Source organism: Wallemia mellicola (assembly GCF_000263375.1).
Source record: "Wallemia mellicola CBS 633.66 unplaced genomic scaffold WALSEscaffold_5, whole genome shotgun sequence".
Lineage (NCBI taxonomy): Eukaryota > Fungi > Basidiomycota > Wallemiomycetes > Wallemiales > Wallemiaceae > Wallemia > Wallemia mellicola.
The window spans coordinates 552,774-576,177 of record NW_006531962.1 but is presented as its reverse complement, the minus strand read 5'-3'; the positions used below and the strand labels follow the sequence as shown (position 1 = coordinate 576,177).

The 23,404-nt window shown below is 39.9% G+C and overlaps 13 protein-coding genes across 13 annotated transcripts; 9 read left to right on the top strand and 4 right to left on the bottom strand.

Moving 5' to 3' along the window:
* Positions 1 to 238: 238 nt before the first annotated feature.
* WALSEDRAFT_59951 (hypothetical protein) lies at positions 239 to 1,378 on the top strand. The gene has a single exon (XM_006957396.1). The coding sequence runs from the start codon at positions 288 to 290 to the stop codon at positions 1,335 to 1,337; it is 1,050 nt and encodes a 349-aa protein (XP_006957458.1). The 5' UTR covers positions 239 to 287; the 3' UTR covers positions 1,338 to 1,378.
* A 134-nt stretch (positions 1,379 to 1,512) lies between these two features.
* WALSEDRAFT_59950 (hypothetical protein) lies at positions 1,513 to 3,332 on the top strand. The gene is made up of 3 exons (XM_006957395.1): positions 1,513 to 1,685; positions 1,736 to 1,851; positions 1,895 to 3,332. The coding sequence occupies exon 3, from the start codon at positions 2,210 to 2,212 to the stop codon at positions 2,966 to 2,968; it is 759 nt and encodes a 252-aa protein (XP_006957457.1). The 5' UTR covers positions 1,513 to 1,685; positions 1,736 to 1,851; positions 1,895 to 2,209; the 3' UTR covers positions 2,969 to 3,332.
* Positions 3,333 to 3,791: 459 nt separating this feature from the next.
* WALSEDRAFT_59949 (hypothetical protein) lies at positions 3,792 to 4,381 on the top strand (the record flags this gene model as incomplete). The annotated part of the gene is made up of 1 exon (XM_006957394.1): positions 3,792 to 4,381. One exon carries the CDS (start codon positions 3,792 to 3,794, stop codon positions 4,143 to 4,145), a length of 354 nt encoding a protein of 117 aa, XP_006957456.1. The 3' UTR covers positions 4,146 to 4,381.
* On the bottom strand, positions 4,353 to 6,197 carry WALSEDRAFT_36912 (hypothetical protein). Its single transcript, XM_006957393.1, has one exon. It carries the CDS (start codon positions 6,189 to 6,191, stop codon positions 4,812 to 4,814), a length of 1,380 nt encoding a protein of 459 aa, XP_006957455.1. The 5' UTR covers positions 6,192 to 6,197; the 3' UTR covers positions 4,353 to 4,811.
* An 883-nt stretch (positions 6,198 to 7,080) lies between these two features.
* WALSEDRAFT_59948 (hypothetical protein) lies at positions 7,081 to 7,908 on the top strand. The gene is made up of 2 exons (XM_006957392.1): positions 7,081 to 7,403; positions 7,455 to 7,908. Exon 1 carries the CDS (start codon positions 7,095 to 7,097, stop codon positions 7,335 to 7,337), a length of 243 nt encoding a protein of 80 aa, XP_006957454.1. The 5' UTR covers positions 7,081 to 7,094; the 3' UTR covers positions 7,338 to 7,403; positions 7,455 to 7,908.
* Positions 7,909 to 8,071: 163 nt separating this feature from the next.
* Positions 8,072 to 9,696, top strand: WALSEDRAFT_54018 (mitochondria fission 1 protein; the record flags this gene model as incomplete). The annotated part of the gene is made up of 5 exons (XM_006957391.1): positions 8,072 to 8,450; positions 8,495 to 9,089; positions 9,137 to 9,337; positions 9,388 to 9,508; positions 9,555 to 9,696. The coding sequence occupies 2 exons, from the start codon at positions 8,072 to 8,074 to the stop codon at positions 8,578 to 8,580; spliced, it is 465 nt and encodes a 154-aa protein (XP_006957453.1). The 3' UTR covers positions 8,581 to 9,089; positions 9,137 to 9,337; positions 9,388 to 9,508; positions 9,555 to 9,696.
* WALSEDRAFT_31946 (amidase signature enzyme) lies at positions 8,602 to 10,202 on the bottom strand. The gene is made up of 6 exons (XM_006957390.1): positions 9,937 to 10,202; positions 9,773 to 9,889; positions 9,553 to 9,728; positions 9,383 to 9,507; positions 9,137 to 9,335; positions 8,602 to 9,089 (listed from the first exon to the last, which is right to left on the bottom strand). Exons 1-6 carry the CDS (start codon positions 10,098 to 10,100, stop codon positions 8,617 to 8,619), a joined length of 1,254 nt encoding a protein of 417 aa, XP_006957452.1. The 5' UTR covers positions 10,101 to 10,202; the 3' UTR covers positions 8,602 to 8,616.
* A 39-nt stretch (positions 10,203 to 10,241) lies between these two features.
* Positions 10,242 to 11,239, top strand: WALSEDRAFT_59947 (hypothetical protein). The gene is made up of 2 exons (XM_006957389.1): positions 10,242 to 10,770; positions 10,816 to 11,239. Exons 1-2 carry the CDS (start codon positions 10,485 to 10,487, stop codon positions 10,863 to 10,865), a joined length of 336 nt encoding a protein of 111 aa, XP_006957451.1. The 5' UTR covers positions 10,242 to 10,484; the 3' UTR covers positions 10,866 to 11,239.
* WALSEDRAFT_28015 (asparagine synthase) lies at positions 10,961 to 12,828 on the bottom strand (the record flags this gene model as incomplete). Its single annotated transcript, XM_006957388.1, has 3 exons — positions 10,961 to 12,412; positions 12,460 to 12,631; positions 12,683 to 12,828. 3 exons carry the CDS (start codon positions 12,826 to 12,828, stop codon positions 10,961 to 10,963), a joined length of 1,770 nt encoding a protein of 589 aa, XP_006957450.1.
* Positions 12,829 to 13,283: 455 nt separating this feature from the next.
* On the top strand, positions 13,284 to 14,711 carry WALSEDRAFT_59946 (Formyltetrahydrofolate deformylase). Its single transcript, XM_006957387.1, has 2 exons — positions 13,284 to 14,337; positions 14,386 to 14,711. The coding sequence occupies exons 1-2, from the start codon at positions 13,544 to 13,546 to the stop codon at positions 14,630 to 14,632; spliced, it is 1,041 nt and encodes a 346-aa protein (XP_006957449.1). The 5' UTR covers positions 13,284 to 13,543; the 3' UTR covers positions 14,633 to 14,711.
* Positions 14,712 to 15,634: 923 nt separating this feature from the next.
* WALSEDRAFT_59945 (antiviral helicase) lies at positions 15,635 to 20,032 on the bottom strand. Its single transcript, XM_006957386.1, has 9 exons — positions 19,346 to 20,032; positions 17,915 to 19,303; positions 17,773 to 17,870; positions 17,579 to 17,726; positions 16,936 to 17,529; positions 16,758 to 16,888; positions 16,289 to 16,711; positions 16,092 to 16,244; positions 15,635 to 16,046 (listed from the first exon to the last, which is right to left on the bottom strand). Exons 1-9 carry the CDS (start codon positions 19,869 to 19,871, stop codon positions 15,714 to 15,716), a joined length of 3,795 nt encoding a protein of 1,264 aa, XP_006957448.1. The 5' UTR covers positions 19,872 to 20,032; the 3' UTR covers positions 15,635 to 15,713.
* On the top strand, positions 20,000 to 21,441 carry Gcy1p (Aldo/keto reductase). Its single transcript, XM_006957385.1, has 9 exons — positions 20,000 to 20,066; positions 20,113 to 20,197; positions 20,241 to 20,408; positions 20,450 to 20,493; positions 20,538 to 20,624; positions 20,669 to 20,785; positions 20,839 to 21,055; positions 21,099 to 21,229; positions 21,279 to 21,441. Exons 1-9 carry the CDS (start codon positions 20,007 to 20,009, stop codon positions 21,378 to 21,380), a joined length of 1,011 nt encoding a protein of 336 aa, XP_006957447.1. The 5' UTR covers positions 20,000 to 20,006; the 3' UTR covers positions 21,381 to 21,441.
* A 270-nt stretch (positions 21,442 to 21,711) lies between these two features.
* GCY-3 (Aldo/keto reductase) lies at positions 21,712 to 23,311 on the top strand. The gene is made up of 5 exons (XM_006957384.1): positions 21,712 to 21,829; positions 21,878 to 21,936; positions 22,063 to 22,081; positions 22,126 to 22,313; positions 22,367 to 23,311. Exons 1-5 carry the CDS (start codon positions 21,738 to 21,740, stop codon positions 23,062 to 23,064), a joined length of 1,056 nt encoding a protein of 351 aa, XP_006957446.1. The 5' UTR covers positions 21,712 to 21,737; the 3' UTR covers positions 23,065 to 23,311.
* The last annotated feature ends 93 nt before the right edge of the window (positions 23,312 to 23,404 follow it).

The window sequence follows — 23,404 nt, the reverse complement described above, 5'->3', positions numbered from 1 at the left end:
AATGTCTGTTTTATTAAATTGTACCTTTTGGGGGACAGTATAATTAATTTTGTGAATCGTTATTTCAGACTTCCCCAATACATAGAGTTTGAAAGATTCTAACGTCTACAAATAATACAAAGCAACTATAGTTATTATTAATGATAATTAAATTATTCTCTACAGCAAGTTTAGCCTTATTAGTTTTCTTGGCGATTTTAGTAAGATCTTCCAATGCCAAAACCAAAAGAGGCACCCTCGCTGACTATGAGGCACCACTACCTAGTCCTAACGGATATAAAGAAAATATGACCCCAGTCGCATTTATATCGTCAGAAGATGAGAGAATCAATGAAGGCGAGCCTTTTTGGATCAATGAAATGTTTCCGTTGAACCAGACTGAGTTAGACAAGTTCCTAAACACTGTAGGGAAACAAGATCTCAATTATACTATATACGAAGTCAAAACAGATAGTATCGTAACAGGGTCTCAGCCAAAGCTTAAGGTAGATGATATGAACAAAAGAGATATTTTATCTAAAACTGATAGGCTACTCTTAATCAGAGCCTCGGATTCACAAACAAAATCATGGTTTGCTAACTATAGAGCAGCGAGGTTTTGGCATGGGTTAATAGCAAACATCTTAGTAACTGTAACTGGAATTGGTACTTTTGCTTGGGGTATGCATCATGGCGATAGGGATGCTATGGTTACAGGTATGGGTGCTCTAATAGGATCAGCCGTTCTTTCCCAAGGGTTTCAGTCACCACAATGGCCAGGATCTGTGGAGAATGTAAATGGTGAATTGGAAGGCCCCAATTCTGCAAAAAGAACCAGTGATAGTTTAGATCATTTAATATCGCATCTTGGCATATCCAAAGAAGAGGAAATTTCAAGCATTATAAATCAATGGGAAATAGTCAATGGGTTCCACAAACACCATATGTTTTCAAAAAAAGATGAATTAGGCAGGAAGCAAGAGTTTTTATTGATATTGGAAGGAGCTACTCGAGAAAGGGTCCGAAAGTTAAGTAAACGTGATGATCAACATATAGTTTACGGTGTTAGATATACTTACTACTATCCTAACCATGATCCTGCTTTACAAGCCGAATACGAGTCCAGTGGTTACGATGCAGACGGAATGGCTGACTTCATTTTGGGAACCATGGAATCGCTTCAAAGCAAGGAAACTTGTGTATATTTGGACATACCAGAATCCGTTTTAAGAATGGCGGGTAAGATGGAATTGCTGTTATATGATTACGTAGATACAGGTCCATCGTATGATGATTGCGTAAACAATTACCCATGCGAAAGCAGTTCTACATGGTGCACAAGACATGATGAACTTTAAACATTCTAAAAATATATTTATTTGTATTCAATGGTTACAACACAAAACGAGAAAAAGAAATGAAATGTGACCTAGGGCGGAAAAGGTTTCAATGTGGTTATTGATGGCTTAGAAACACCTTGTGCTAATTCTAAGATCATATTTCCCGTCGTTGGTTACATACATCAACTTCAGTCCCCTTCGACAAGTATGCACATAATGTGATTTGACGTGATGTTACCCGATGCGCATGGATTAGGTATATAAATATTAAAGTTGATTGTATCCCAAAGTTAGAAGTTACGTCCGCGGTACCTTCTGTCATGTTCGATTGCGCTACACAAAGTGAATAACATAAGGAAAGGCCAAGTACGTAGGATATCATATTCGTCTTGATATATAGATGCTAATAGCTGAAGAACGATAAGAATTAATGCTACTGCATATATAGATATAAGCAACGTCATTTCCATATATTTACCTCTGGTACAATGGACTAGAGGTAAAAATCTAGAGAATTAATTACGTTGCAGATCTATTTATATATTAAATTTATAATTTTTTTTTCTTTGACTTACCCTAGATCGGCAAGGAAGGGGCGACCTAGTTGATATATTAATAGATAATGTAGTCCATCAACTAATGCCGCGTACAATAACTTATTTCATTATTAGTTTTCTACCCTTTCTTACCGTCAAGATAGCCTTGTAATCCATTAGCCAGCTTTTATCAAATGCAACTCAACTCAATTTCACACCCGACAGCTAAGTCATATTACCCATATTCCTAAATTTTCTCATCCTACCATATTAAATAAAGCCCTAACTACTTTCAAGCGTTGTCAGTGCGCCACCACTTAGGTCGGACAACAGTAAATTAAAATAGAGACAACAATGGACAATAACCTGCCAGAGGAGGTGGAGGCATACTTGGAGGAAATTGTCAAGCGTCTCACTGATTACCTGAAAGACCAGCTCGTTGGGGTGTATCTGTTTGGTTCAGCGAGTTATGGCGCCTACGAGTCTGGTCGCAGCGACCTTGACGTACAGGCTATAGTGAAGGATCCACTTGGTACCGTTGATAAGCAGGCAGTTATATGCCGGTTGAACCAGACTGTCTTGCCTTGCCCGGCTACCAAACTCGAGTTTGTGGTCTATGCTCAAAGCGCTGTGTATCCGGCCAGCCGTCACCCTCGTTTCGAACTTAATATGAACACAGGACTTCACCAACCTGATCATGTCAGTCTCGATCCCGCTAACGAGTCAAGCCACTGGTTTTTGCTCGATATTGCCACGGGACGCGAACTTGGCCGTAGCCTGCACGGCCCTGATACGACAGACGCTTTCGGCACTATTCCTCGACAATGGATTTTGGAAGCAATCGAGAATTCGCTCGACTGGCACCAAGCAAACGAAGTAAACTCCGCCAACAGCGTTCTCAACGCTTGCCGAGGCTGGCGATTCATCGTCACAGGTGAATTTTCTTCTAAATTGGACGGGGCGAAATGGGCCATGAAACAAAAGGCTTGTCCGGATATTGTCAGCCGTGCCCTTGCAGCGCACAAAACAGGAGATGAACTCTCTGCGGCCCAGGTGATGACGCTTCACGATATTGTTAAAAAGGCCAGCCGTGCCAAACTCGTGAAAGATTAAATAAATAAGTCTTGCCCTATCTACGGCAGCATGTGAGCTATTTAAGTCAGGAAGCAGATGTGACAATGAAATAATTCATTTTCTACACCCTCGAGGAGATTCAAGCAAGCTCCTGAGCGCGCAAACAAACTGGTTAAACTGGTTAGGTTAGGTTACATCTCAGTTACGGGGATCATTAAGTTGCGAGAGGAACTTTTTTCGGCTTGTATTGCCAAGAAGATCTCGGTTAGATTATCTTATATCATTAGCGAAATGTATGACTACGCAGCAACTACCCAAAAAAGTATATAGATGTTTAGGTGTGGCTTAATGTGGTTTTAGTGCGTCATGGATGTCTTACATTAAATTATATATTTTCATTTTATACCCCTTTCGTTCATATTGTAATTCTTTGCAGACGCTTTATATCCAATTAGACTTTCTTTTGTAAATACACTGTTCATCGTTTTCATCAGTAGTGTTATTGAAGCTTCGCTATTCTGAACTACACTTGATGACCGTAATTTAATGTTATTTATATGCCTTGAGTATTAATGCGACCGATAGTTCTCAGTGGATAAGTAAATATGAAGTGTACCGGATCGGATACATTAGTCGGGCCTATATCAATTGGTCTTCTTTTTACATGCTATTCTACTTCGCTATTTACATCAAATAAAATTCTCAATTTCCTATATATTGCGAATCTTCTTCCTCATGGACCCTTGAACAAACGTGCCGTGACTGCGTTAAACATGATATGATATGATGTAATCACCCCTTAATTTTAAGATATAAAAATGTTCCAACCTCAATTCTACAATCATCAATGAGCAACGGTAAAATGTCACAGTATATTGCAAATACCAAACCTTCTCACAATGATGGTATGAATCAACCTGCTGATCAATTTCGTAAGTCCAAGTATGAAGAAAGAGAGGTTCCACCGCCAGGAGGTTTAGGAACTGCTAAGACTTATACTGCTCCTGAAGGTATGAAAGGTGACAATTTTATGAAATTCATAGATAGTAAAGGTGGTAAACCAATTAAAAATATCAACAAACTTTTCAGGGGCAGCACGCTCATTCTCATGATTTTGGGCATGGCTCTAGTGTCTGCAGTATCTGCCAGAACTGGTGATAACCAGTATTATATTAATACGAAAGTACTCGGACAAAATCATAAAGGTGGTTTATAGATGATGTCTACAGACCCAATCGTACTCTATGGAGCACAATTACCACGAGCACCATGGAAACGAGTTCTCGAGCTGTGCACAATTTAAGACTGGGTAATTGTGATGTGAATTTTTAGCCTAAATACTCCGATAAAAATCGTTGCAAATCCAATTTTCTTAGGACCGGTACACCCACACGGATGCACATCAGCAAAAATACGTAAGGCTTGTAAATCAGGACGCTATAAACACCTTTTCCCTATCATAATAGGCAGACCGTCCGCGGACTAGCTCCGGCAGTTGTGCCTGTAATTACTTTCTGAGACTACTTTCCGCCTAAATATGGCTACCTCTGGGAAGAGGTTAGGCTAAAAATAATTGTAAGAGGTTTGTTAGGTTACTGACAGTATCACTTGGCTCTAAAGAGATAAAAATGATTAGATATGAGTTGAATCAGAACACTTTAAGTGCTGCGACTGCAGACAGAGTATTAGAATGGATAGTAAGAATAGTAGAAATCACATTCGAGAAACAAAAAAATAAGGTCTCATATGTTCATTTTCTAAGCTTTACCTTTCGATATGTAACTAGGTATTAAGGTTTCATTTTTCTAGGATATAAATACTGGCTTGTACAAAAATTCATCGCGTTTGCACATACTTCAAAGCTTTGCGCTGCTCTAGCTCATCATCCAATGTACACCGCATATTTTTTCCAATCTTCATCAGTATTTAAACGTTCCCAGTCTTCATCTTTTAGGCAAAGTGCAACTGCCAGATCACCATTCAATGACCTAGGCATTATATACATCAGGCTCTCAACTGGAGAAAATCGAGGTCGGCGCACAACCTCTGGCTTTCCAAGTCCAAGGTTGAAGTCTAGATCATACAAGTTAACTTTGGCCCATGAACTGAGACACATGCCGGATGAGATGTCTACCGCGGCTGTGATACTGATTTTGCTTTTATCGACACAACGATTCAGAAACGTCGCGAGGGCACGGGTGTCATAGGCCATGTCTCGAACTTTGGGATCTAACTCTCTGCGTAATTGTGACGCAATAATTCCCAGATGTTCATGATTCAGTTCTTGCAATGAGGATTTGTTATATGTCATGTTCGATAATGCTCCCGGATACATGCTGGGTACTCCCAAACAGTGACGTCCATCAACTGCGCGTGCAAATGTCGACAGCTTCCCAGGCTCAAGTCGAGGTTCTCGCGCCCGGCATGTGCATTTCCAGATAAAAGCGCAGAGGACATCGTCGGTCGAGATGAAGCCACAATGCGGATCTTTGGTTTCACCTGCTAGATCCTTTAAGGTTTGTAACGAGGCAGCAGAAAATTCCACATAACGCCAGGAGGAAATTGATGAGGCACCCGTGGGGGTGCCGTCATTCATGATAGGTTTGTTAAAAGATTTCGCCATTTGAATATCCAGCTCTGGACCAGGTTCCCACGAGTCATGTAGCAAAGGAATAGATTTGCTTTTGTCAATGTTCCCAATTGAAAGCTCTTCATCAGAGAAGGGGAGGTTGTAGCAAGCTTTGGATAACCAATTGATAATATTTGCCTGGCCAGTCATATCCATTACATTGTGCTGCCCAACAAAGGTGAGGATAAGGCCACCAGATATAAAATTCACTTGAATGGCAAAAACTGGCCCAGTATCGCTCACCAGGCCAGCTGAGCTGCCTGACGGATTGAGTGTCATGCAAGGTGCAATGACGCGCTCGTCCAACATGGTAAAAGGAAATTTGGCTTTGCGCAGGGAGTCCATTGTCAATACCGAGTGATCGGTTCGAAGATCTTTGACGACAAGTGGGATCTCAGCTGTTGGGGAGATCCGGAATGTACCAGTGACGCCCTCACTTGCTTCCTCGTTGATGACAATTCCAGCGAGCCATGGGAAGCTCTCTACCAATCTATTCAATCCATTCCTCAGGTTGTCAATAATAATGTCATGGGAGGATGATTCAGTAAGCGGAAAAATAGAACAGATTTGTGTGTATAACTTGTAAAGACTAGGCTGAGTTCCCAATATATCTAAGCGGTCATTTTCTAGCATATGTAGTTAAAAAAGATGCTGGTTGGATTTGAGTACCCGAGCCTAACCCCATATTATATCATATGTATTTTTATTATCTATTTTATAAATTATATTCTTCAAACTTATTTCCATTGTATATTTTACAAACTATTTTTAATTATTTCTTATATACTTTAATAAACAATATAATATTTATACCCTTGGTTTCACTACCATTTGAACCTAGCCTGCGCTTTACTAATGCAGAATTCAAGTCTTTACTTCATATTCCTACACTCTGTTAGATGGTATTTTTAGCTTTTCCAGCACAATAACCGGGCGGGTGCTGTCATTCCGGCAGGTCTGTGTTAAGCTTGAAACGACGACCTTTTCATTTACATCCATTTTAACAGTCTCTTTCAACATGCGTTGCTTCGATGCAACGGCAGCCATCACCAGATTTGCGAGGACGGGTCACTTCAATGTCGACAGACTTCTCGGCTGCGCTTTTCTGCTTCTCCAAGATCGTCGTCACCTTGTGTTTTAGATGCTCTTGCTTTTTATCCAAATTGTCTACATTTCTCATAGCTTTCTTTGTAATAAGACAAGCAGTGGTTTTTGTACACAATAGTCTCTTCAGTGACAGCATTGAGAAATGCTCTATCATGAGATATAACGCCAATAGTGGAATCTACTGGACAGTATTATCGTCACTGATTTATGTTTTCTCTTTGTCTTACTCATGACATGGTTGTGAGCTCTACATTGAATTATATAGCACATGTCCTTTAACATTGTAATCAGGATAACATTTGCCCTTATAGAGTATTATAATTTTTTTCTTGACTCGATTACTTTCGGAAATATATCCAGTTCAGTTACTGAAATACGTTGTTAACAATAAAATTTAGATCCATTCAATTATTATGTGTAGTTTAAGGTATGTTTCTTGAGCATAACAATAACTTTCTAGTAGATACTCTTAACTCTCAATCATGTAATTTAACTTTTACAAATGTCGTATTCACAATCATATTAAGAACCGCATTCGACTATGTCCAAGCAGGCTCCATAGTAGCTTATACAAAGAACAAATATGGCCCAGGTCACTACATGGAAGAGCCAACACATTACTGTTGCGATCTCAAATGGTGTTTTTGTGGTCTACGACAAAGGAAATGGTGACTGCATGAGAGGTATTTGTGGAGGTCATGCTATAGATCCGGGATACTTTGTTGAATGTTGCGATAGCGAAGGCTATGTTAGTACAGGACAATAAGCTTTTATACCGATGTAACTCACTCACTTCAACGTAGGCAAAAAAGAAACTAGACCTTTCCCATAAACTTGAATTATAGTCAATATATGCTTAGGGTTTTATTTTTCATCGACTGCTCGCTACTCCTTTGAACACACCACTGGATCAATTTCAACTGCATGTACCAAGCTAAAAGTTCCATTGAAATATTAGCCGAACTTAAAAAACCCACATATTGTGAACTACCAGTGTGCTTTCCAATCAAACAAAAGAGCAAGTATATCGCGAATAATATATATTAAGACATTGGATAGATTGTATGTATATATTATACGCCTTTTCAACAGACAATTGAAGACTTAGATTTCTATTATTGCTTAGTCTTGTTATCGAAATCATTTTCGCATTTGTCTCATAACTTCGTACCTTAGCTAGTAATATCAAGGGTAAACTATGTTGATACTACTAGAGCAAACTACTGAAACTATTATTGTTATAATTGCAAGGATGACCGTTGTCCTGAATCTTGGGTGAGATGAGATACCTATTCAGGGGAGAAAATAATATCAAATAATCAAATAAAATGAATACAATAATGTGTTTTTTATGTAATATTCTGAAATTATAATCAAGACACTCTTGAATAAAGACTATCATCCTAATGTCATCATCAGATTTGCCATTCGCCGTAGACGTTAATACTCCACTCAGCGCTAGCGAGTTAGAAGTCTTAAGGTCACAATACGATAAGGAAATACAAGCTGGTCACTTATCGGTTCAAACTTCCTTCAACCTGGCCTGGGGATTAGTGAAATCAAAGAAGAAAGAGGAAGTACTCGAGGGTGTGTCCATACTGAGTGATATCTATAAGCAAGAGCCGTTTAGAAGGCGTGAATGTTTATATTATCTCGCACTAGGCTATTACAAGGTTAGCAACTATCAAGACGCAAAGAAGTTCAACGATTTGTTACTCTCTAAAGAGCCTAACAACCTACAAGCACGTTCACTTAATCAGCTTATCGACAGGGCTTGGGCGAAAGGTAGGTGATGTACTTTTCAGTCTGGTATCTCTAACAATATCTAGAGGGATACATTGGATTAGCTATTGGTGGTGGTGCAGTCACACTCGGCGCCTTACTGATTGGCAGTCTCCTCCGTCACAGGAGATAGTACTACTACAGTCATATCCAATTACATTCTATACAATCAATGCATCTTTTTATTTACATTCTCCAACTCATGAGCCATATTGAAGACAGTCTGCTCACAACCCCATTGACTGACGATCGACACACCTTGTGGAAAGCCATCACTATCTTTTCCAATTGGTATACTCATCGCCGGTAATCCAGCCAAACTAACTGGTGTAGTCAGAACGTCCTGCGAGTAATCTGTTGTATCTGAAGAATTAACTTTCGGTGGTCCAGATACAGCAGTTGGATGAATGAGAACATCAACACCTAGATCGTAATTATCATTCTTGCTCCTCACATTAGGTAACCTAAACAGCCTATCAAAGTCCTCTACGATAGCGGTTCTTGCCCGCTGAGCGTTCAAGTAGTAGTTATCGAAAGCATCAGCTGATAACACAAAGTTGCCCAGTTCTATGCGTCGTTTCACTTCTTCTCCAAACCCTTCTGCCCGTGTTTCTTCCACTGAACCAGTTTTACTTCTGTAACCTTGTACAATATGAGTTATCGAGTTGTTCTATAAATTGAAGACTAACCGTATTGCATTCCATCATACCTAGCAAGTGAGCTTGAGGCTTCGGCACTTGCGAGTATATAATATGCATTCAATGCCAAACTAGCCGATGGAAGTGACACCTGGTATAACTCGACACGCTTTCCATCACTTGTACCATTTTTGAGTAAAGTATCTATAACATTTGAGAGTGCCTCTGAAGGTTCTCTATTGAAAAGCTCCTGTGTCGGTATAAGTTTGCGATAATAATCAAATTAAAGTATCTAACCTCAGGTAGACCAATTTTCCATGTATCGGAACTTTCTTTTGTACTAATCATACCATAAATAGCCCTTTTGCGCACTTCAGAAGACTCTGAAGATGGATCTTTTTCGTCATATTGTGAGAGAACCTCTGTAAGGTGTTAATTGAAATATCAAAGATGTTCAACAAACTCACCAAAGACTCGCTTGACTATACCAACCTTTCTGGCCATAATTCCAACACAATCAAGTGATTCAGCGTATGGTATCATACCATACCTTGATATCATCCCGTATGATGGTTTGAGGCCTACTACACCACAATAGGAAGCCGGTAAACGGGTTGAGCCACCAGTATCAGTTGATAAAGCGCTGTTAAATTGTAAGAAGACGCTAAAATCATTGATTAAGCTCACAAATCGCATTCTTGTAATGCAACAGCAGCAGCAGAACCACCAGAAGAACCACCAGCCAATCTTTCAGGAGAGAATGGGTGTAATACTGGGCCAAAATCTGAGTATCTATTACTTGAACTATACCTATTATGAGTTTGTATATAACGATATGAAGATATACACACCCCATACCAAATTCATCACAGTTTGTCTTGCCTATAAATGACGCCCCAGCTGCCCTAGCGAGCTGTACACATTCCGCGTCTTCTTCTGGATGAAAATTCCGCAACATCTTTGATGCTGCTGTAGTCGGCAATTCTTTCGTCCAAAAGACATCTTTTACAGCCATATTTAAATCATTTAGTGTGCCTTTACTGTTAGACTGTGCTTTCTCCCTTAACTTGCTGGTCCATACGTTTAGAAGTCTCTGAGAATGACGAAACATATCATCGTAAAGGAAGAAGAGTGGAATGAGAAATGTATATCTTTCATTAATCTATAACGTTCATTTAATACTGTCGGAGATATAAGTTATATCTCCGCAACTATGTATTCCTAGGTGAATGAACACATCTGTAACTTATTACTATACAGCCAATAATATCATATGATATATCCATAGACACCCACGTGATCACGCATACCGTACTAATTTCTAGTTTCCGGTTGCTCACTTGATCTACCGTTATCACATCACACGACTTATCTCATCCGTTTTTTGACTTGAACGATCATGGACGGCGCTGGACCATTTGGAAATCCAAGAGCACAAGCACCTGCTGCTATGCCATTTAACCAAGGATATACTAAGGATTGTTTACAATGTAGATTGACTGGTGCAGCTGTTTTCACGGGAGCAGGTTTATTCTCGCTTTATGAAGCAAGAAAACACGGCGCATTCGACAGAATATCTGGTACCGGCAGAGGCGTAGAAGGTAGAGCAACTGTAGACGGTCTTGGTAGAGGTCTTGCCGGCAAAGGTGGCTTGAAAGGTACCGGATTGGCAGTTTTTGGTATCGGTAAGTTATCGGATCATCGTAAATTCTTTTAACACTCTACGTTAGGTATGATATCTGCTGGTATCTTCCGTCTCCTCGTAAAGACACCAAATTGAAAGACAGACAATGATGACAAAAGAAACCATGTACTTTTAAGAATAACAACATTTTTTTTCCATACATAATAGTAAATAATCTATATTCAAAGGACCTAGTATGCTTTTTCATGAATACTGACACTACGACCACTTGGGTCAGCTGAACATCCCCATTCACCTTTTGGAATCCATCTAACTGCTGTTTCAGCAGCCGTCTTCGATGGGAATAAGCTTTCAAACGTCTCTCTAATCCAGTATGCTTCCTTGGTGTCTGGTGTGTCGTGAGGGAAACGTTCCGCACGCTTTTCGAATTTTTCATCGGATACTTGCTCAGCAGTGAAATCCTTGATACCATCAATCCAGGAATAACCAACACCATCACTAAACTGTTCTTTTTGACGCCACAAGATGGATTCTGGGAGATATGGTTTACCGTCAACTTCAATATCGAATGCTTTACGTATGATGTACTTTTCCATTCTCGATCTTCCTTCAGCATCGAGATTTTTTAATGTATCCTTGTTGAACATCTTTTCTTGTGGATCAACAGCCATAGCTTCGTTAAGGAAGCTCTTATCAAGGAAAGGAACTCTAGCTTCCAAACCCCATGCCATAGTAGACTTGTTAGCACGTAAACAGTCAGCCGTGTGTAAGTTCTTAATACGTTTAACTAATTCTTGATGGAATGCTTCTCTTGATGGTGCAGCGTGGAAGTAGAGGTAGCCACCGAAAATTTCATCTGAACCTTCACCAGAGAGTACCATCTTGACACCGATAGCTTTGATCTTTCTAGACATCAAGTACATTGGTGTAGATGCTCTAACGGTAGTAACATCATAAGTTTCGAGGTGGTAGATAACATCTTTAAGCGCATCAATACCATCTTGAACGGTGAAGGTAAATTCGTGGTGCGTTGTACCCAAGAATGCAGCAGCCTTACGAGCAGCAAGTAAATCTGGTGAACCTGGTAAACCAATAGAGAAAGAGTGAAGGGTAGGCCATGCAGCTAAGGTACGTTCTTCATCTTGTTCTGGATACTTTGATGGACCGGTAGTGCCTTCAAGACGCGCTTTACGTGCTTCATATTGAGCTTTCTGAACTTTTTCAGTTTCTCTAGCAGCAATAGCAGCAATGAGAGATGAATCTAAGCCACCTGAGAGAAGAACACCGTAAGGAACTTCACTCATGAGACGCTTACGAACGGCATTTTCTAAACTTTCCCTCAAGATTTTCAAATCGGCAGGTTGAGTTGGTGCAGGTGCATCCTCGTTATCACCGTTCCACCATGGTGGGTTGTAGTAACGCTCAGTTTTGCCTGTGAGGGAATCGTAAACGTGTCCAGGTGGGAAAGCGATAATCTTGTCACATTCAGTGTGCAAAGATTTCAATTCAGAGGCGAAGTAAACAGCGCCTGGTTTACTGGAGTTCCAACCTTGGTAGAGTGTTGTAATACCGATAGGGTCTCTAGCAGCGATAACCCTCGTTTCTGGGTAGTTGGTGTCGAATAAAGTCCAGCTGAACATTCCGTCAAGGAGCGCTGGCGCTTGAATGCCGTGTTCGCGATACTATAGACTGTCAGTATATTCATTTCATATAAGCGAAGAATACACACCAAGTGGATGATAACTTCACAATCGGAGTGAGTCTTGAATAAAGCATCTTGGTTCTTCAAACCCTGTCTAAGTTGCTTGTGGTTGTAAATTTCACCGTTTACTGCGAGGATGATCTTTTCGTCCTCGCTAACGATTGGTTGAGCGCCTGTGTCGACACCGACGATGGCTAATCTAATGCTAAGTTAGATAACTCTCTATATGTATCTAACATAAGCCTCTCACCTTTCGTGTGCGACGATAAAGTCTTTGCCTTGATGAACACCAGACCAATCAGGACCACGATGTCTAATAGCCTTAGCGCATTCTATACATTTGCTTCTATACTCCGCTGGGTTTTTTAACCCGTTTACTCCAAATATACCACACATTTTTGTCGATGGTTTCTGACAAGAGAAGACGAGGACTTGATTGGTCAAATCGCTCGAGTCATAAAATAATGAAGTAGAATTTTATGCAGAAGTAGCTTATGCATTATATTTTTTTTCTGTTTCTTAAAAAGTATACCCTCATTCATCTCATATCGGGTGTTATCGCATTTCCATATACTTGAAGATGTAGAGTTATAGACATACACTGAGCCGCAACATGAAGATTTACATACTTATACTTATCATATATACACATAGTGCTATTACCTTGAGCTATAGTCAATGTGGCGTTAAAGTCACAAACACGATGAGATGACTCTCCCTCAGCAACTTTCAGTTTACTCTCAACTCGCTTTCTACTACGATCCCTGCATAGACACCGTGAGAGCTCTCTGTTCTTTCTCTCATACTACTCTTTTCTGTACCTCAACTTAAACAAGGCCGAAACGGGAAGTTAGTTTTCAATAAACTTCAATGAAAGTGCTATCGATCTAATTTGATAAAGATCGCAAACTGATTAGTACTACTTTCATTCACTTTACTAGAGAAGAAGAAACATCACACAATCAGATTAGAGAGTACTTAGTGGAGTAAGAAGTCTAAGTATAACATCTTTGAATATTGATTTGAGCCATCTATAAATGGTCATTTTTTTGTTCATCAGACTCACAACTTATGTCTTCTCTCTTCCCATCTTCCTTCTTCACAAACTGCCATGAGATTAGTAGCTTCAAATATAGCCAGAAACTTGGCGAGGAACTCAATAAGGAGAACTCCAGCTATCGCCAAGTTAGCTATTCCTACTAGATCATTCTCTATTAGCATTCCTGCCTACAAACCAGAAGCAGACACTCTAATTAACCAAGGAAAAGTTAAAGGCTTACTTAGTCCCAAAGTATCTCAACCAGAGAATTCCATCGTTCTCACACTCAGCTGTCAGGATCAACTTGGTGTAGTGAAGAATGTGTCAGAATTTTTATACAACAATCATCATAACATTCTTTCATCAGATCAATTCTTAGACCCAACATCCAATCGCTTTTTTATGAGAATAACCGCACAAGCTCAAAATGGTTTGAAGATCGACTCATTGAGGCACGATTTCGGTAAACTTGCTGAGTCCGTCGGACTTGAATGGAATATGCACGTCGCATCAAAGAAGCCAAAAGTTTTAGTTATGGTTTCAAAGATTGGTCACTGTTTAAACGATTTGCTCTTTAGGGCTTCAGCCGATCAAATCCCAATTGATATTCCACTTATCGTTAGCAACCACCCAACTTATCAAACTTTAGCAAAGAGTTATGAAATTCCTTTCTTACACTTACCTGTTACACGCGATACAAAGGAACAACAAGAGGAACAACTTCTTCAACTCGTAAAGGAGCACGAAATTGATTATATCGTTCTGGCACGTTATATGCAAGTTCTTTCACCAAGACTTTGCAAAGAGATGAGCGGTCGTATTATTAATATTCACCACTCATTCCTTCCTTCATTTAAGGGCGCTAAGTGAGTCATCTTCCTTCTTCCAAATTCTTATTTAACATTCAACCCTAGACCATATCACCAAGCTTACGATAGAGGTGTTAAGCTTATCGGTGCTACGGCTCACTTTGTCACTTCAGATCTTGATGAAGGTCCTATCATTGAACAAGGTGTTGAAAGAGTCGATCATACGCTCAATCCAAAGTCTCTCTCACACGTAGGATCAAATGTTGAATCCATTGTTCTCGCCAGAGCTGTCAAGTGGGTTGCTGAACACAGAGTACTTCTTTCAGGACACAAGACGGTCGTTTTTGACTAATTTTCTTTTTAACTTTGGATATATGGATAGATGGATGCTTCATGTAATATTATTATACATTGCAATGCTGGAATACGTTGACGGTACTGTTTCTATATTCCTTCCATAAGTGACATTTTCGGATATACGTAAACAAAAGTAAATACCTAAGATACAGGGTAAAATATTATAATAATGTGAAAGTCGCGACATATAGAACAATTCATGAGATATGTCCGAGTGAGGGAATCGTATTAGTCGTACTTTAATTGTACTAGCTCTTCTTGCGATAAAATCTTCTTGCTTGTAAGTCATACGCGTACCAAATGCTTCAAGAATAACATTATTAGCATCCATTGACACCATGTATTTTGCTTCGATTGGATCCTATTTAGTATGTCTGAACTAGTTTGTAGCTAACACTGTGGGACGTAACTTCAGTTTTGCGACTTGGACTAACCTCCGACGATCTTTAGACGCAGGTATTTTATATTAGAACTCTTATTTGCTTGACCGTAAATTGCAGAGCTCGTGCTGAACTTTCTTACTTATAATGTTCAAGCCTTCAATCACAGTCTTGGTAAGACATCGAAGTATTCAGAGGGTAGGGTGAATGTGTAGTCCATGCCAATCTATTGTATAAGGTAAAACCATAAATTATGTGGCTACTGAAGTAAAATATTACATGCTAACTTGCTCTCCTGACCGTCAAGGTTGTTTTAACTGAAAAACATGGGCAAGTTATAGGAAGAGAATGAAAATCCTTTATTATTACACAATACCCAATATTCTTCTCATGATGTTCCCAGTACAACCAGCGTATACCAGATAGTCTAGCTTTTGATATGACAGAAAGTATGCCTATTCAGTCAATTACGGAAGATTCATGCAGCAGACCATGTATGTTGTAATCTTGTTAGTATGCTTAAAATGGTGTATCCACGAGCTGAAGATTTGAGTTAAAGAATACAAGTATTGATTTTAAGTCCTTAGACAATCATTGTCAGGTGAAAATGTTTCAAAACCTCTTAAGATGTGAAATACATCCAGGCAAAGCATAAATTGTACAAAAAAATGCATTAAATATTTGTATGTTTATATCTTACACGTATAAACTAGCAGCGAAGATGATATCCCTCTTGATCATCGTCTGACATGCTTCCATCTTTTGGAATAATGCGGCATCTCCGATAACTCTAGCGGCATCTCTAACTTCCAAGCAGGTCTGATCTAAACGTGTGATGACTCTAACTATAGTACCTTCGGCTACATCAGTAAGTTGGGTAATTTGTTCAAATGGCATTCCCTTAGCCCATTCATAAACAACCTCAACCAATCCGAATTTGAGTGATGTTTCGAAATCTTCTGATTCAACTTTATTGTGCTCAAGTACTCTTTGTACACGATCTGCGATAGCAAATATTGTATCTCTCCCCTGAAGATTGTCAGCGGTAGTGTAATTGATATAATTGTCTCTCACTTCTTCCAATTTTGGTGGAATGACTGGCTCTGCTTCTGATTTCTCATGGAAAAGGAAGCACGAGAGAAGCGCAACCATTTCCTCTGGTTCGTAAGCGGCGAATACATTCTCTAAGATCAACTCTGTGAGAATTAGTTCATGAGCCGAGTTAATCTAATAACTGATTAATAGGGGTTTATGAACATTTGGATACTAACCTCGCAAGCAACGCGTCCTTTGAGTTGCACAGTAGCGTTTTGATCTATATACTGCATTTCTTTCAAAGCATTAATTCGGTTTTCATAATCTGGAAGTAACTCCAGATTCTGATCACTGATTGATGCTCTTAAGTAAGCAATTTGATTCTTTAATCCATTTTCGGCATGTAATTGAGCATATTGAGGTATGAATTCATCGAGAGCCGTCAGAGGTACTAAATCACGTATCTTTTCGATAAGCTTTTCTTTCTCAGCTAACGCTTCGTGGAATTCTAAACCTCTTAATTTTGACCAGTCTAATTCTAATGATCTTTCTGTCAATATTGCGTTATTTGTAAATGCTGGAAGGATCTCTTTCAAGTAGTTTGCACAACCTTGCAATGCAGATTTACGGTGATGATCAACAATAGCAGATACATCAATCTGTCAGGCGTTAATATGAATTTACGTTTGATTAACCAAATCTAACCTCCTTCATAGCGAATTTCGTCACAACCGAGATACTTTCACTTGGAATAGAGACCAAATCATATACAAGTCCGTCTCCTTCTTCATCCAATGGTGCTGGCCAGCGTGGAGTAATGTCATCGGCTCTGACATCTGTAGTTGTGTCAGTATATTACAAAGAAATTTACCAATGCACCAACCACTCTTCCCATTCTTGGTACTTTCATCCGTTAAACCAACAACCCAATAATATTTGGATGTCTTTGATGCACCAGTAGGCAAGAATTTTGGAGGACGAAGCAAGACAGCCAAATTTCCCTTGAAGTGATTATCTCTGACGAGTACAACTCTACCAGCTCCTATCATTTTGCTACCTTGCGGATGTTTAAGCGCGAAGTCAATAATGTAAGCGTTAACATCAATCAAAGCTGCGCTAGTATTGTATAAAACATCTAAATCAGGCAGTGATGTTTCCCTATCGAGTTTTTGAAGGAGTGTGAGACGCTGTTCAGCTTCTTCGACCTGCTTCTGTTGATCAGGAAGAAGCCTCTGACTTGCGTTTTCACTAAATGATCTTTTAATCATATCTTCTACCTTGAGTGTTTCGACACGTAACAAATTAAGGATAAGATTAAAAGTAAGTCTAAATTGTGAGTTAAGCTTTCCTGGAATACCCAAGATCATCTGTTGCAGAGTGGTTGTTTCAGGTATGTTGTCATTTGTCATAATAATTACAACACCTGTTGCATCTAAACCTCTACGACCTGCTCTTCCGGACATTTGAGTGTATTCACCTATTGAGTTCTAATTAGAAGATAACACATCATCTAAGTACAACCCTACCTGGTAGAAGATCCCTGAATGATTTTCCGTCATGTTTCCGTATTCCAGAAAATGCAACGCTTCTCGCAGGCATGTTCACACCCATAGCAAAGGTCTCAGTGGCGAAAAGCACCTTCACAAGACCTCTACCAAAAAGTAATTCGACAATCTTCCGGGAAATTCAGAAAGAGATTATAGTTACGTTATCCACTCACCTCCTTTACGATTGGAAGCAGACCACCATGGTGCACAGCTAAACCACGTCCTAATAAATCCCTCATGCGGGAAATTTGGGGAAGTTGCTTGTCAGAGCCTGCGAGCTGTCAGATGAACCTTTTGGAAAATGTCTACACCCACCTCTTAATCTAGATATGCTTCTCTCAACAGTGATATGTACTTCACTCTTTTCTGCGGCACTAAGTAGGTCCATACCACCGAGACCACTTGCGTGTTCTTCACATTTACGCTTTGAAAAGGTGAATATAACAACTGGCAATAAATCCTTCTTCTTGAGGTATTGCACTAAGTGATGATTTTGGTTACCTCCTGATGAAGCATTTCCACCACCTCTGTTGGCACCTTGCGACTTGTTGTATGAGTTGATCGCACGATGTGCGCCAGTAGCTCCCATATTTGCGGGTGTACGTCCGCCCCCACGACCACCTCCGCGGCCACCACCTCTAGGACCACCACTTGCCTTTTGAACCGGCGGTAAGCCTGCTGCTTCTCTCTCCTTATCTTGCTTCCTACGTAAGGCATCTGTTGCATCTCTGTGACCACTGCTGAGGAATTTACCACCTGCATCTACAATTTTGTGTATTTCCTTTCCGGCAAACAAGTGGTGTTCGAGCGGTACAGGTCTCTTTGGTGTGCTAATAACGTAGATATTCTTCCTCTTGGTTCTTCCAACCCAGTCGGCGAACTCTTTAGCATTTGGAACAGTAGCTGAAAGTAAGATAATATTGATATGCTCCGGTAACATAATAATTACTTCTTCCCAAACGACACCTCTCTCTGCATCGTTAACATAGTGTACCTCGTCAAAGACAACGAATTCAACATCTCTGATCAAGTCGGCACCTTTGTATAACATGCTACGTAAAATCTCGGTCGTCATAATCAGGCAACTACCTTCTGGATTGATCTGAACATCTCCAGTTAGAATTCCAACGGTTGCTGGATCGAATGTCGTCTTAAAATCACGATATTTTTGATTAGAGAGTGCCTTAATTGGTGATGTATAAATAGTTCTCGTCATATGTTTAGCTGCCAACGCTATGGCGTACTCTGCAACGACGGTCTTACCGGCTGATGTATGAGCAGCAACAAAAACTGAATCTCCCATTTCTAAGTGATAGACTGCATTTTGTTGGAAATGATCTAGCTTGAATGGATACTTTATAGCCATATCTGGAACCAACTCATCGAAATTTGCAAGACCTTTATTGGCATCGACAACATGCGCCCATTCTCTTTTAGCTAATTGAGCCTTACGACGCGAGTTGGCAGCCGTAGTCGGGATGTGTGGTTTGGAATCTGGTAGAAGCTCATCTATTGAAGCATCCGCATATGCTTGATTGGATAATACATTGCCATCCGCTTGTCTGTTTGTCGAAACGGCTGTATGCTTAGATGTGCTAGGTTCTGCGACGTTCGAGACTCCTCCAATTGCTTCCAAAGAATTGCTGTCGTCTCCTTCAAACTTCAAACCCCTTTCAAACCCTGGTGGGACAGTCCTTAAACCGCCTGCTGAATGTTAACTTAGTCTCAGCTAGCGAGCATACTTACCCTTGGACAAATCGACGGTACTACCCGCATTTTCACCATCTATACCGTTTTTTCTTCTAGACCCAACGTCTGAAAGCTCTTTAACGACGTCCAATCCACCTGGTGCGAATGGAACATTTCCACTCTTTCCTCTAACGAATGACGCCGCATCGGTCGGAGCTCTATGGATACTAGTGGATGTTCTCGCGTCTTCCCTTGCAGCGATTGGAATTTGGACTTCGCTATGACCGATAATATTACCATCCAAACCGGCTCTTTGAAACGCTAACTTGGAAGAAGGAGAGGAGATATTTGACTGTAATAATGACCTCACGTTTGGATCTCTTGGTATAGTCTGAAAGCTCTTAGTTATTAGCTTATTTGGTGGTGTCAGAAATGTAGATCTGATATCGTCCTTGAGTTCATCTGCTGATGGGAGCGACGACACGCCCAATTCGATGCGTAGTTGGTCTATTATTTCCTTTCTATCGCTATCGCCATATTTGCTAGCGTCTTCTATGATTTCTCTCAAATAAGAGTCACCCATGATGACTGTAGTAAAAATAGGGAAAGCGATAATGCAGTAGAGTGATATAATATCTTGTATAACATGAATACAAGTGTATCCCTATATGTCTTCTCACTTTAGCTCGAAGCGATCTGTCTTCTCTCTTGGACGACCATGATGCTATCAAATATAAAGAAAACACTCAATAATGATATAGAAATTCCTCTTTTACAAGTGCGTTGTTATTATCGCATGATTTCATATTTGAACATAGACATAGCTTGGCACTTGGGAATTAGGTGACAGGACAGCCGATGCAGTTTATGAAGCTCTCAAGAGTGGATATAGAGGTATAGATTGTGCATGTGGGTGTACAATTAATCCTATTATAACTTCTAAATCCACCAGCAATCTACTTCAACGAAAAAGAAGTTGGAAAAGGTATACAACGCTTTTTGAATGAGACAAGCACACCAAGATCTGACATATTTGTCTTGTCAAAGCTCTACAACAACTCTCATAGAAGAGAGGACGTAGAGAAGGCGCTTGATGTCACACTATCTGATTTACAACTCGGTGAGTGAGAAATTAAGTAAAAAGTCGGCTAACATGTTTAGACTACCTTGATGGTTATATCATTCATTGGCCAGCTGCCTTTAAGGTATATTTATGTTACTTTTTCCTTCCGAAGCTGACACAATACAGCAATCGCCAGACAATCGCGCACATATTCCTCAAGACGAAGATGGTGTTATCATTAACGATGACGTACCGTACAGAGAAACTTACGAGGTCTGGTATGCTTAAAGCGCGCTCACAATTCTAAATTTCGTCAGGCAATGGAAGACCTCCTTGAGACAAAGAAGGTGCGCTCAATCGGTGTATCCAACTTGACTGTAGATCAGCTCAAAGATGTTCTTTCGTATGCACGTGTTAAACCAGCCATTTTACAGGTGAGTCGAAACTAATCAGTCCAAGATCGTATAAATGACATACACGCTCAAAGGTCGAAATTCATCCGCGTTTACCACAAAACAACTTGGTTGAGTTTGCGCAATCATACAATATTACAGTGGAGGGTTATTCTCCATTCGGTAATGCTAATGTTCTATACAAGCAAGAAGAACAATTGCTTGAGGATGCAGTACTTAAAAAAATTGCAGTAAAGCATAACGTAACTCCCTCCTCTATTATTACCAGCTGGGTGATCAGTAGAGGAATAGGTAAGTAGTAACAGCACATGAATTCTCATATAATATTATTTAGTGACACTTCCCCGCTCATCGAATGTCGAGCACATCGTCGCAAACCAGCAACAAGTAAAGTTAGACAGCGAAGATTTTGCCAAAATCAGTGCCTTAGCTAACAATACTCGTTACTGCGATTTATCCGAGCTGGTGAGTCCGATTACGTCAGTCATCGATCGTGATTTAATAGTCTACCCAGTGCGGTGTGATTTTCTTTGCAGACGAAAAATCACCTTCGCAAATAGAATATCAAAGTAAAGAAAGCGTCAGAGAACGCGTCAAAAAGGCAAAGACAGCATAAAATTTTTCATTACTCCAACCATAATGTTGAGCGCCAATGGATAATTCATTTCTAATTTCACAAATTCTAGAGAACGTCAAACCTGTTGAAACACTTTATATGTCTGTATTACTGCCCTTTGCCATATAACCCTTTCGTACCTTGCTTAACACATGACGGAAATTTTGCATCCACGAGAATAAAGTTGAGAAGGAGAGTAAGATTTAAGCTACCATATAATATTGTATATCCTGGTACAAACTTTAAGTAAAGTGCTTAAAAAAAGTGAAAGTCTTACGTAATTGCACACGACATCGAATCCATAAAGCCGACTGACTCACCTCTTCATCTCGTACCACAATCATCAAAATTAACAAAATGCCACTCCAAACTGAACGTATTCCATTTGCCAATGCACCAGCAACCGCTGCTGACACCAAGTCTGATGGTATTCCAAGGCTTGGATACGGGTAAGTTTCTTATTTGGAATATTAGCTAGCTTCTCATAGTTAATATAGATGTTGGAACCTTCCAAACGAACAAGCTGCTGACCTTGTCTATGGTGCTCTTGAGGCTGGTAAGTTTACTAATTGCGCCATCAATTATGACGTCTGTGCGTTTTCTTTAGAAATAAAAAACGCCAGAGAGAGCTAATTGATGGCGCTCATACTCCATAATAAGCAGCATATTAACCAGTTCTTAGGTTACCGTCATATCGACAGGTTCGTGTTGAGGATGATGCAATCTATTAACTAATACCCCACAGTGCAGCTATTTACGGTAACGAAAAAGAAGTCGGTGAGGGTATCAACAGATGGCTTAAGGCCACTGGTACTCCGCGCTCTGAAATCTTCGTCACTTCAAAGCTTTGGTTAAACTCTAAGAGGGCAGAAAATGTCGCAAGAGGTCTCACCAAAACCCTTGATGACTTGAAATTGGAGTATCTCGACTTGTGTGAGTATTACGTTTCTTTTTATTCTGAATGCGATACTAAGACATCATCGTAGACTTAATTCATTGGCCTGGTAGTCTTGAAGCTGGTCAAAACTTTGACGGTTCTGCTGCCATTCCACAAGATGACAAAGGCTTCCCAATCAGAGACTACGGTGCAGATGAGGAGGATACTTGGGCAGCTTTGGAAGCTCAAATTCCACAAAAAGTTAAGAACATCGGTATCGCAAACTACACCAAATCAGAAATCGAGGACCTCCTTAAGTATGCTAAGATTAAACCATCATCCCTCCAAGTTGAATGTCACGTTTACCTTCAACAAAAAGACTTGGTTGCATTTGCTCAATCTAAAGGTATCCAAGTTACAGCTTACAGTCCATTTGGTGGTCTGAACCCAACTTACGGTGGTACAACTGAAGTCGTTTCAGACCCACTTGTCCAATCACTTGCAACTAAGCACAACACCACTCCACATGGTATCGTACTCTCATTCCTCATTTCCAGAAACATAGTACCGATTCCAAAGTCAGTCACCAAATACAAGGAAAACTTTGATTCAATTGTTAAATTAGATGCTGATGATGTTAAAGCTCTCGAAGGAGCAGACAAGGGCAAGAGATACAATGATTGTTCTGAAATGTTGGGTTACATCTTCTTCAAGGACGAGAAGTCTTCAGAACAAATCTTGACTCAAATCGCTAAAGCTGGTTTAACGCGCGCTCAAGCAAAAGTTGAACACTTAGTTGGAAAATAAGTGCAAATTTGACATGTCTTGATGTACGATTAGAATATGATACTTATGTTGTTTTGCATGTGTTAACTATGAAAGGTTTTTGTTTATATGCGTGTTTTATCTCTATTGTGTGATCATAGGTGATCATATGTAATATCGAACATGATCGGTAAACGGAGTAAAATAGTAAGCTAGTAACCTTTCTGGGTTATAGAAGTTTGAATACACCATTAATGTAAGCTGTTTATGAATGTATGAAATGTTATCGATCAGTACAATCTGATGAAGCGGTACCCCGACAAGCCGATATATTAAGATGATTTTACACCTAGACAGTCGACTTTAACTTACAATTATCATA

What these genes read in the sequence shown, in the direction of transcription:
- WALSEDRAFT_59951 (XM_006957396.1), top strand. Translation starts at nt 288, where the DNA reads ATGACCCCAGTCGCATTTATATCGTCAGAAGATGAGAGAATCAATGAA.
- WALSEDRAFT_59950 (XM_006957395.1), top strand. Translation starts at nt 2,210, where the DNA reads ATGGACAATAACCTGCCAGAGGAGGTGGAGGCATACTTGGAGGAAATT.
- WALSEDRAFT_36912 (XM_006957393.1), bottom strand. Translation starts at nt 6,191, where the DNA reads ATGCTAGAAAATGACCGCTTAGATATATTGGGAACTCAGCCTAGTCTT.
- WALSEDRAFT_59948 (XM_006957392.1), top strand. Translation starts at nt 7,095, where the DNA reads ATGTTTCTTGAGCATAACAATAACTTTCTAGTAGATACTCTTAACTCT.
- WALSEDRAFT_31946 (XM_006957390.1), bottom strand. Translation starts at nt 10,100, where the DNA reads ATGGCTGTAAAAGATGTCTTTTGGACGAAAGAATTGCCGACTACAGCA. An exon ending in GCATTACAAGAATGCGATTT is followed by an intron (nt 9,729 to 9,772) that starts GTGAGCTTAATC and finishes ACAATTTAACAG; the next exon opens with CGCTTTATCAACTGATACTG. An exon ending in GGAAAATTGGTCTACCTGAG is followed by an intron (nt 9,336 to 9,382) that starts GTTAGATACTTT and finishes ATACCGACACAG; the next exon opens with GAGCTTTTCAATAGAGAACC.
- WALSEDRAFT_59947 (XM_006957389.1), top strand. Translation starts at nt 10,485, where the DNA reads ATGGACGGCGCTGGACCATTTGGAAATCCAAGAGCACAAGCACCTGCT. An exon ending in ATTGGCAGTTTTTGGTATCG is followed by an intron (nt 10,771 to 10,815) that starts GTAAGTTATCGG and finishes ACTCTACGTTAG; the next exon opens with GTATGATATCTGCTGGTATC.
- WALSEDRAFT_59946 (XM_006957387.1), top strand. Translation starts at nt 13,544, where the DNA reads ATGAGATTAGTAGCTTCAAATATAGCCAGAAACTTGGCGAGGAACTCA. An exon ending in CCTTCATTTAAGGGCGCTAA is followed by an intron (nt 14,338 to 14,385) that starts GTGAGTCATCTT and finishes ATTCAACCCTAG; the next exon opens with ACCATATCACCAAGCTTACG.
- WALSEDRAFT_59945 (XM_006957386.1), bottom strand. Translation starts at nt 19,871, where the DNA reads ATGGGTGACTCTTATTTGAGAGAAATCATAGAAGACGCTAGCAAATAT. An exon ending in TGCTTCCAATCGTAAAGGAG is followed by an intron (nt 17,727 to 17,772) that starts GTGAGTGGATAA and finishes ATTTCCCGGAAG; the next exon opens with ATTGTCGAATTACTTTTTGG. An exon ending in ATTCAGGGATCTTCTACCAG is followed by an intron (nt 17,530 to 17,578) that starts GTAGGGTTGTAC and finishes AGAACTCAATAG; the next exon opens with GTGAATACACTCAAATGTCC.
- Gcy1p (XM_006957385.1), top strand. Translation starts at nt 20,007, where the DNA reads ATGATGCTATCAAATATAAAGAAAACACTCAATAATGATATAGAAATT. An exon ending in CGTACAGAGAAACTTACGAG is followed by an intron (nt 20,625 to 20,668) that starts GTCTGGTATGCT and finishes AAATTTCGTCAG; the next exon opens with GCAATGGAAGACCTCCTTGA. An exon ending in TTAAACCAGCCATTTTACAG is followed by an intron (nt 20,786 to 20,838) that starts GTGAGTCGAAAC and finishes ACACGCTCAAAG; the next exon opens with GTCGAAATTCATCCGCGTTT.
- GCY-3 (XM_006957384.1), top strand. Translation starts at nt 21,738, where the DNA reads ATGCCACTCCAAACTGAACGTATTCCATTTGCCAATGCACCAGCAACC. An exon ending in ATTCCAAGGCTTGGATACGG is followed by an intron (nt 21,830 to 21,877) that starts GTAAGTTTCTTA and finishes TAGTTAATATAG; the next exon opens with ATGTTGGAACCTTCCAAACG. An exon ending in ATTGGAGTATCTCGACTTGT is followed by an intron (nt 22,314 to 22,366) that starts GTGAGTATTACG and finishes ACATCATCGTAG; the next exon opens with ACTTAATTCATTGGCCTGGT.